At 38.5% G+C, this 9,891-nt stretch overlaps 1 protein-coding gene across 1 annotated transcript; it reads right to left on the bottom strand.

Annotated features, from left to right (window-relative positions):
* Positions 1-1,330: 1,330 nt before the first annotated feature.
* On the bottom strand, positions 1,331-8,683 carry hscb (HscB mitochondrial iron-sulfur cluster cochaperone). The gene is made up of 6 exons (XM_074669441.1): positions 8,176-8,683; positions 7,993-8,089; positions 4,599-4,688; positions 4,296-4,440; positions 1,962-2,009; positions 1,331-1,781 (listed from the first exon to the last, which is right to left on the bottom strand). Exons 1-6 carry the CDS (start codon positions 8,541-8,543, stop codon positions 1,687-1,689), a joined length of 843 nt encoding a protein of 280 aa, XP_074525542.1. The 5' UTR covers positions 8,544-8,683; the 3' UTR covers positions 1,331-1,686.
* Positions 8,684-9,891: the final 1,208 nt, after the last annotated feature.

Here is a 9,891-nt window from a genome sequence, read left to right as displayed (position 1 = left end):
CATCATTTTCAGCACTGTCAGGTAACAAATTATCGTACAAACCTGCAACTAAAGTTTGCTGAAAGGAAGTATAACATTAAAGTCGGACTAAAGGGTTGCATCACAATCACATGCTTGGTGGAGGTCTGCGCTCTCTGAGTGCTTTTCTGTTTTGTTTTACAGGCAATGTTAACATTTGAATATGCGAAGCTGGTTTTATTTTCCAACCAGGTAAAACAAAGTCAGTTTTTACGTCTCCTGAGCCTCAGTGGTTGAAGACTTCTGTAAAGTAATTGAATTACCTTGATGTACCATGTCTAGAAAGCCAGAGTAAACACCAACAGCAGCTTCTTACCAAAGCCATCCCAGAGTCTGGACAGTGGTGCTCTATAAGCTACCTGTATCATCTGGCTGAGTTTTCCCATCCAAGTCAATTTCACAGCCCGGCTCTGGTGAGATTTTTTCCCTTTCGTGTCTTTCAAACTCAATTTCAAAGAGTTGTGTGAGACGGCAGCGGCCTCAGCGTTGGTCGATCACACTTTCTCATTAATTTAAAGGCTCCTTAGATGCCTCCCGATTACGACATGAATAATAAATAAGCCTGTTAGTCTCTGTGTAGGGGGGGGAGAGGCCCTGTTTAATTCACTGTCTATCCATTTGTATTAAGGAAGCTGCTTTTCCCGGGTAAAAAAACCTAAACAGGCTCAGACACATGACATTGTTGTTCCAGACTTAATAAACAACCAGTCAGGATGTGTTACAGCGGGATGTTTCAGGGTGGCAGCGCCGGACTATCACATCTCACACACACACACACCATCTTTATCAGGTTATGATGTGTGTGGCTTGTGTGATATTCTTCATAAAACACGTGATCTAATTTTTCACTTCCTGCTATCAGATTAAGCGATGCTCTTCGTTTTTCAGTCTGAAAATCGCCTGTATCAGTTCCCCTGATCTAATAACTTCATGTGAGCTTCGCAATTTGAAAAGCAATTACAGATTCTCCATCGATGTGTAGGAAAGAAAAGCTGAATTAACAACGCCCTGATTAGTAGTCTGTAGAGCTAAATATACAGGGTCAATGTACTCTATTTTATGAGCTCGAAATTACACAGATCACAGATCTTTGGCTCATCAAGTAATCACCATTCATGGGGCTTTTCCTCATTACCATAGCATAAAAGCAACATATGAAGCCAGCATGAATTATTCAATGTCCTGTCTGGCTCAATGAAGGACTTCCTGCAGGTTTCCCATCCAGTTTGTACAACATGTACCGCTCCTCTGCATGAGGCCTGTCAAGGTGTTATGTCTCCACCTAAAGGTAACCTGAGGAACTGAGCCAGTCCCACATGACAAATGCTGAACTGATAGGCAGGATAATCATATAAACACACGGAGCAGCATTTTAATCAGCGCCTATTAAAGGTCTTTGTCATATTTAATGATACATTAGGCACAAGTGGATATGATTAGGGACGTTAAATTGAAGGAATTCAAGGGGGACAGTGTATGCATCCTATTACACCCTCATTAATATACATCTTGTAATCAGAAAATGTCAACTTAAGAAGAAAAAACTATTCATCTGAGTATAATGGATGACAAGGAGAGTTTTATTATCCCACTCAGTTCAAACACAGGAGTTAAATAAGTTGTGCAAAAACTTTGTAAAAGTTAAAATGATCAGATGGAGGTGATTAATTACATGAATCCAGACAGTTTCTCTTTCACTTTCTCGTCGATGTTTGCAAAGTATTTCATCTGGGCGAGCAGAGCTTTGGCAGCCTGAAGCTCTCCTGAAAAGAAAAACAAAACGGAAAGCCAGCGCAAAAAGAGAAGTTCAATCAATGACGCACTCGAAAGGAAAGCTTCAGCGTACATCACAGAGCAAACAGAAGAAGGAGGAGAAGGAGGAGGAGGAGGAGGAGGAAGGAACAGAACAGAGGATGTTTCAGAGCGATGTCTGAATATAATACCTTTAAGGAGGGCAGCGTCTATCTCCACTGTCAGCTCTGCCAGTTTCTCTGCAAGTGAAGAGGACAAGAAAGTACAGTTTCTGCACAAGTTGAACAGCAATATTGTGGTTTTTGCACCATCTGGCACAAAATATGCATCAATCCCTCTGTTATCTGTACCACCAATCTGCCTCAGAATCACAGAGGTTACAGCTTATCTCAGCCGGACGGGTTGCCCCCTGAACCAGCCTATCACAGGGCTAACACAACCATGCACAGGGAGGGCATGCAAACTCAGAACAGAACAAGAGGGCTCATGCTAAGCTGCAGATCTGAACCAGGAACCAGCACCAACCACTGTACCACATAAACACAGGCATACATCGGTCATACATATTTATATGTCTGAATATATCATGTATGCATCATTCATCAGCCTAAAGTTTTCACCCAGCTGTTGGTCCGCACATCAAGAGTAAGGAATAAATCCCATTTGGTTAACTTCATTAAATCCTTCCTCATCTAAGATTCTACTTCTGATCTCCATCTTTCTGTAGAAGCCACCCAGTGCATATTCCCTCTGAGTTAACCTCTCCTTATAGCTTTTTTTCATCATTACTGACCACCAGGGGTGCACCGAGGTTTGCATTCGACTTAAAGTCACAGTGCTCAATTTATAGAGGGAGCTCCATGCAGCAAGTGGATATTCTGTTGTTTATCAGACAGAGCAGCTGTTGAAAGGCTGTGTCACGAAACGCACAAGATCTCCGCAACCTTTATTTTCATTGAAGCCACATGGATTAATGTCATTGCAGAGCTACAAAATCTACTTTACCTTCACTAAAAAGACTATAAAGTGTATAAATTCTATAAATAGGTGAAATCTAGTGAACAATTATCTACAAGAGAAGTTGTTGGGACGCAAAATTAAAGTTATTATATCAAAGTTTTTTTGTTTTTTTTAGAAAAGAAAATTGTGTTTGAGGAAATTTTGCACAAATTTCCCCAAAAAATAAATTTAACAAAAAAAAATTCAACATTGAAAAATTTTAAAATTTGCAAAAATTTCAAATGATTCTGAATTTTAATAATAATTTTTGTACTGCAATTTTGCAAAAATATTTAAACCTCAAAAAATTACTAAAAAAGTATAAAGAAAGAATAAAATTTCAAATATCTGCAATATTTTTTGTTTTTCAAATTCTTAAAAAGATTGGCAAAAATACCTAAAAAATTTTAATTTTCAAAAATTTGCAAAAATTTCAAACAATTTTGAATATGTATATTATTCACAATATTTAAATATAAAAATTACAAATAGTTTTTAAAGAATTGAAATTCAAAAAATTTGCAAAAGTCCCAGTTTCTTTTGATTTTAAAAAAGATTGCAAGATTTCTAAAAATTAAGAATATCAAAAATTTGCAAAAATGTCCCAAAAAATTAATCTGCAAAAATTAAAAAAATCAAAAAACTCAAAAAAAAACAACTAAAAATTGCAAAATTACCAAAACAATTCAGTTTAAAATATTCTCACAAATTAAAAAAAAAATACATATTTTTGTCAATAATAGAGAAACTCAAATTTTTAAAAAACATGATTTTATTAATTTGCAAAAATGATTTTTATTAATTTGCAAAAATTTCAGCAAAGCCTTGAATAAAAAAAACAAGCTGTTTAAATTTTGTAAATTTTTGAAATAATTCTTGATTTTGAAAACACATATGATAATAAAAGTCAACTCATCATTTTTTGTTGTTTGCTAATGTCTTGCCACACATCAAGCATGTATATTAATCTACTATGCTGGCTGTTTCCTGAATCTATCTACACAGAATTAAAACCTGTATTTTCTTTAGTTTTTTTCCCAGGGCTGTAAAACTTGAGGTTAGCCACAGGTGCATGGAAAGTTGGTGGGCTGTTGATGTTGTAGGAGGTGAGGTAGAGTGGTGGCAAGCTTTATTGACAGATGGGATGAAGATTTAGTTCAACAAAATTTTAATTCACGATTTTATTTAGTGTCAATGTCTTTAATCATTAATACCCTTAAGGAGCTGGAGCTGCTCTGGAATCAGTTTTTCTGGTTTAGGGGTCGGTTCTTTGGTGATCAAAACACAAAGATCTGGCTTGGTGAAAATTGGGGTAATAGTGTTTGTCATCTGATGTCTGTAGATTAGCGGTGGGTGTAACAGTGCCTGATTGTTTGTCTCTCTGATTGACAGCTGTTTCCTCTCTGTGACCTCAGAAAAGATGAGTAGTATCGGTAATGGATTGATGGAAAAAGCTCCACACAAATCTGAAACCTCTGTTTCTGTGATGTGTCAGCTACAGAACTGTAACAAGACATATTTCCCACCTTTCATGTCTTGTCCAATCTTCCTGGCTTCTTCTGGGGTCTGCGCTTCATCTAGGGCTTCATTGATCTCCATCAGCTCCATCAGGAACTCTGCATCCGCCTCAGAGTCTGTGCCCTCCTCAATACGCATCCCCTGCAGCTCCAGCTAAAACACACAGGACGGAGTTCATCAAACCGACAGGCGCCTTTAAAACGCTGCTCTTGACTGTCAGATGAGAAGATGTTTTTCTGGAATAAGCGATCAGGCGAGACTTCAGTTACAAAAATAATCATTGGAAGTTAAGTCAGGGATTTCAAACTCACCATATAAAGACCACGACTCAAAGGCTTAAGCAGAGTCTTGTACGCTTTGTTCACGAGAGCCGACTGGCTCTCTGAATACTCCTGTTCTCTCTGCAAAAAGAGGCTCTGTTAAGTTTGATTCTATTTATGGAAATTTGAGTCCAAATTCACTTATCAAAGGAGGGAAGAAGAACACGAGTTATTGAGATTTTCAGCTTACATGCTGTGAACTTAAGCTCACATCATCCAGTCACACACTCAGCTGTCACTCGCAGGAATAAGACGTGAAATATTTCACACCTTGGCATCCTAATCTATACAACTGTCATCTTTTAACAACAAATTCTTTGTGAAACTGACAATTAGGTGGCTGACATACAGCAGCTTGTTTGTAGTAAAGCAGTTTGGGATCCTTCAAGAGCTGCAGGTGGAAGTTTGACACGACAGATGTGTGGAAACAAGCCAGGGAGGAAAACATGCTGGCATATCCGGCTGCATTTTGCTGCGATCAGGTCTGTCAGCTCTTGTGAAAATCAATAGTTTGAGCCCTGGTCCACGGGCCCCTGGTGTGGAGCTGTTTCTGTAATAACAACCGTAGCTGTAGGTGGCTGCCTTGTAGCCTTGTATAAGTAATGAGTTTTCTATATATGATGAAGCCCCCTGAGGCGAGAGGATGTCTAATTAAGAACAAATGGCCAGAGGTGCTGATAAATAAAACAGCCTCCATATAATATTGGAAGGGGTGTGTTTGAAGAAATCATTTAAGCTTCCTGTCCTCTCTCACAGTCAGCGCTGTCACATCGTGAAAAACATTCAACATTGTTCTTTTCCACCTGAGTGTACAGAGTAAATTAAATTCACAGCAACACACCTCTGCTCCTATTTGTTCTCTTAATATTTATTCTCCTGAACGACCATGCCACATTTCTTAATGATCCACAGGAGGAGGGTGAAAATTGTGTCAACTGCTCATGAGTTTGTAAAATAAGTCATAAAGACTTTCCATTTTTAACTGCTAAGATGCACAGGGATGCGCTTTCTTTATGTGATACTTTGAGAGCAGAACTGTGCTCAGAGATTTAACTAACTAGGCGCCATCCTGTTGGTTGTGGATGCCTGTTGCAGCAGCTCTCTCTTCTTTGTTCATTTCTTGTCATTTTTTAGTCTGTTTTTTGTCATCTTTGTATTTGGAGTGGGTTGTTACTGTGTCTGGTTCAATTTTTAGTTGGTTGTGTACATGTGAACTCGGCAGCTAACCGGTGCAAGGCCAGATGTTTCCCACAAGGTGAGGAGAAGAAGGTGAGGACAACGTGCTGGTTCACAGGTGTGAGCTAAGAAGTGACGACATTGTCCTGTCCTTCCATCCATCGTTATTGGGAACGTAAGATCTATCTCCAGTAAGATGGACGAGCTAGCTGTGCTAACCCAGCAACAGAGGGAATACCAGAAGGCAGAGTAGCATCATGCTATTCACAGACATGGCTAACAGAGCTAACACCAGACACCAAGGCCACATGTGAAGAGCTTCACCTGCTGTGAGCAGACAGGATCCAGGAGACAGAGACTGAACAGACTGCTGAAGAAGCTCAGTCCTGGACCCTGTGGAGGTGGAGGCTGGCTGACTGGACAATGATGGACAAGCTGTCATCATCTATTTTCTTATGGAGCTTTTTGCACTTTCTATACACTTTCTCACTTTTGTTTTCTTGATTGCTGCTGTGACTCCTCCTGAATTTCCTCTCGGGGATAAATGAAGTATTTTCTATTCTTTTCTGTTCTATTCTATTCTATTCTATTCTATTCTATTCTATTCTATTCCAATCACACCGGGAGGATTACTTCAGAGCTGAAATTTTAGGGGTGGGTGAAAAAATCAAAATACAATAAATCGGGATTTTTTTTTTGACCATATCAAAATCAGGATTCTTTTTCTTTCAATTCAAATTCTTCATTTCAGTCTTTGTTTATAAACTGAATTGGAAAAAGTTACCAATTCCTTCAACAGGGAGTGAAATGTTATTCCCTGACTCCCATGAGATGTGCATTTCACGAGAAAATATGGCTCCTGATATCTAGTCTGTAGACATTATCATCATCATTTACCTTTTTCACATGGTCTGATGTTAAAAAAGCAAACTAAATATCTTAAATATCAAATATTCGCAATTTAAATCGAATCGACTAATTAATTTAGTACATGTCAAGTATGGCATTTGGGAAAAAATAGAATACCTGAAATTTAACCCTAATTAAAGAATCACTCTTAAAGTTAAAGCTCTGTACATTCTGAAGAAACTCAACAACTCTTACAGATAACATCTTTTTGGCAGCAGTAGCTCCATCCATAGGACCTTGGCTTGGGACGTGGAGGATTGCTTGTTCAAGTCCAGTCATGAACCAAGAATTGGAAATTGGGCTAATAACTGGAGAGGTGTCAGCATTGCTTGTCGAGGTGCCCTTGAGTATGCACCATACCCCCGACTGCTCAGGGCTGATGATGCAGCTGCTTCACCCTGCACTCACCATCAGTGTATGTTTCTATGTGCAGAAGTGATGTTTGTGCATGTGTTTGTATAACATGTTTGCAAAGATGCAGGAGTTTGACGTTGAAGTTATGAAATGATGCCAACAAGACAACAAATTAGTGCAGGATAAGAATTATTTGGATTTAAAAATGCTGTTTGCAGGTCAAAAAAGTCTGAAAGTGAAAAAAAAATCCGGACAAGATCCTGACATAAAAACATCCTGACATATTTCCCCCACATCACCCCCTAATGGAAAACATGTTCCTTTGTAAGAAGCAGAATTTGCTGATGTTTACACAGCATGTAACACTGCAGAAAACTGACCACTCATCGTCTGGTATCAAGAGACACATGAGGGACAGGTGAAGTTTGATTTCATCAGTATGTAATGATGGAGCAAGGATGTTCGAGCACATTTAGCGATGAGAAATCACTTCAAGAAATACATCATTTGAACTGGATTCTTTGAAATTTTTAGATTACAGCAGTTTGTAATGAACACGTCACAGCAGGAAAGTACTGGTGTGATTAATAATATGTTAACATTATGCAAGCAGGCTTTCTGGAATCACCACCTGGGATATTTAATGGACCGGCGCTGTCCCTGCGCTGCTTCATTTCCAAATACTGCATGCTTTTTTATTCTGATCCTTCCCGACCTACCTCGAAATACTCTCTAATCTGATTCTTAAATCTCACTTGCCTCGACCTTGTCTGCTTAAAGACTCCTCAAGAAGATGCACACTCATCAGTTCCTTTAAAAAAACATTCAGTCAAACAGTCAAAACGTTCTGTGAATTGTACTCAGGGTTTAAAAAATGCACAATCAGTGACATAATAGGGACACAGGTCAAACCAAATTATCTTAACCCTTTTCCCCTTCTGCCTACCACAGATTTCTGGCTGAAGTTGTCTGGATGGAGAGACCGCTGGAGCTGCAGGTATCTTTTCTGCAGCTTTTGAGAGTCCAGTGTGAATGTGTGGTCACTGCAAATGCAAAGCAATGCATGGTTAAAATGAGATGCAGGAGAATCACTTAAAGACAGAGATGGATAATGAGATGAAGTACTCACCAGTCCATGATTTTAAAGTAGGACGTCCCCGCTTCAGGGGGTTGAACTACTTTGCATGACATGCAGAAGAATGCAGGTGATGTGTCTAGAGGCTGATTACAATTCCAGCAGTTCAGTTTAACTTGAGCTGTACAGAAAGTCCTGAGTGAGCTCAAAGGTTTCATGTAGCATCTCAGCAGTCTTCTTTTTTCATGTGAAACAAAGTTCATGTTGCTTTGCCATGTGTCCTCCTTTGTAGAGCTGGTTGACATACAGTGTCCTGAACATGTAACAGCTTTGTAAACACTCTGTCTTCCTGTCGTTAACCTGTGTGGCAGCAACAAAGCTCTGGATGAGCACGACATCCTGAAGGAGTTTAACGCAAGCATTTCAGAAAAATAAAAAGAAGAAACTCAATTAGTGGAATAAAGTAATCCAATAATCTTCTCTTACAGTCAAAACACACACACACCTCTCTGACAGTATGAGAGAGGAAGACGGTGTTCTTCTACGTTTTCCAAAACAGCCGCACTGCCCCCTGCAGGCTTGGAGGCGAACACGGAGGAGTTTCTCGGTGCTACTGGAAAACAACAGCCGTCTTGTTGCCAGGTTGGGCGATTTTCCGCACAGTTGGGCTTCTTTTGAATAAAGATTGGAAAATATGGGATGTTTTTCAAACTTTGGCGGGGTCTCATTAAAATAAAACAGTTGCCATTAAGTGACAAAAAATAAAAACTAATATTTTTCAATAAAATGTATCACTCATATCATCAGTTCATTATGAATTGGAGTGAATAAACCAACATTACACAGAGCTGCTTTGGCCTGAAGGCCTTTCCTCTCTTCCCCTCTTCCTCTCTTTTGCCATTTATCAATCCAAAGAAAACTTAAAGGGTGACATGTTCTTGTATTGTCTGGGTTTCTATATAGTACTATAAATTATGTAAAGGACCTTTTCACCTCATGTCTTTTTACACTGTCTCTCTCTGTTAGTCTTAATTTAAGCTGTGCTTTTTGTTTTTACTTTATTGTGCTCATTGTTTTGTTTGTGTTCTATCATTTTGTGCTGAATGATCGTCAAAGCACTTTGTAAACTATGTTTTCAAAAGTGCTATTCAAATAATAAAATTATTATTATTTATTAATTAATTATGTGCGGTGCACGTAACATTGATGTTGATAAGTGGTAAATGATAAGTGGTAAAAACCGTGGGCTCTTCCTGTTTCCAAGACTGCTGCTTTACCTGTGTACCTTTAAGATAAAATGGTTCATATAATGATACTTCAGAAATATTAGTCTTAGGCATGCCTGTCTTTCAGAATTAAGTTATTAAAACAGACTAAATCTGCCTAAATAATCTGCCTAATCTATATATCTTTACACATAGCATGTATGGTGTAGCATATTTCTTTCAATATTGTACCTAACCAATGTTTTGGACTTAAAAAGATTTTACTGGTAATTATTTATTAATTCAATATCATTTTTTTCTTCTTAAATTAAAGTTTAAGACAAATTCTTCAATACAAATTCCTAAAACATGCATGATGACATCAGGTTTAGCAAGAGGAGGCAAAGTGTACCCACTTGTAGCCCTTCGTTGTGTATTAAGTAAATTTGTGTGCTCATACCGTGTTATCGATTACACATTTAATAGTTACCTGATAGTTACGGTTTTATTAGCATGAGTTTCTAAAGAGGTTGAGATTTGAGCCGGTTTTTATGGAGGTGGGCGG

Source organism: Halichoeres trimaculatus, unplaced genomic scaffold (assembly GCF_033239565.1).
Source record: "Halichoeres trimaculatus isolate MK-OKI-2021-1 unplaced genomic scaffold, fHalTri1.1 fHalTri1_scaffold_5, whole genome shotgun sequence".
NCBI classification, from domain to species: domain Eukaryota; kingdom Metazoa; phylum Chordata; class Actinopteri; order Labriformes; family Labridae; genus Halichoeres; species Halichoeres trimaculatus.
This window is presented reverse-complemented; position numbering and strand designations above follow the sequence as displayed.

Bases quoted from the DNA above. Each gene is read 5' to 3' on its own strand.
- hscb (XM_074669441.1), bottom strand. From the start codon at position 8,543: ATGCTTGCGTTAAACTCCTTCAGGATGTCGTGCTCATCCAGAGCTTTG. The intron at 4,689-7,992 runs GTAGGCAGAAGG...CTCTTTTTGCAG, and splicing joins ACTTCAGCCAGAAATCTGTG to AGAGAACAGGAGTATTCAGA. The intron at 1,782-1,961 runs GTATTATATTCA...TTTTCTTTTCAG, and splicing joins AGACGCTGCCCTCCTTAAAG to GAGAGCTTCAGGCTGCCAAA.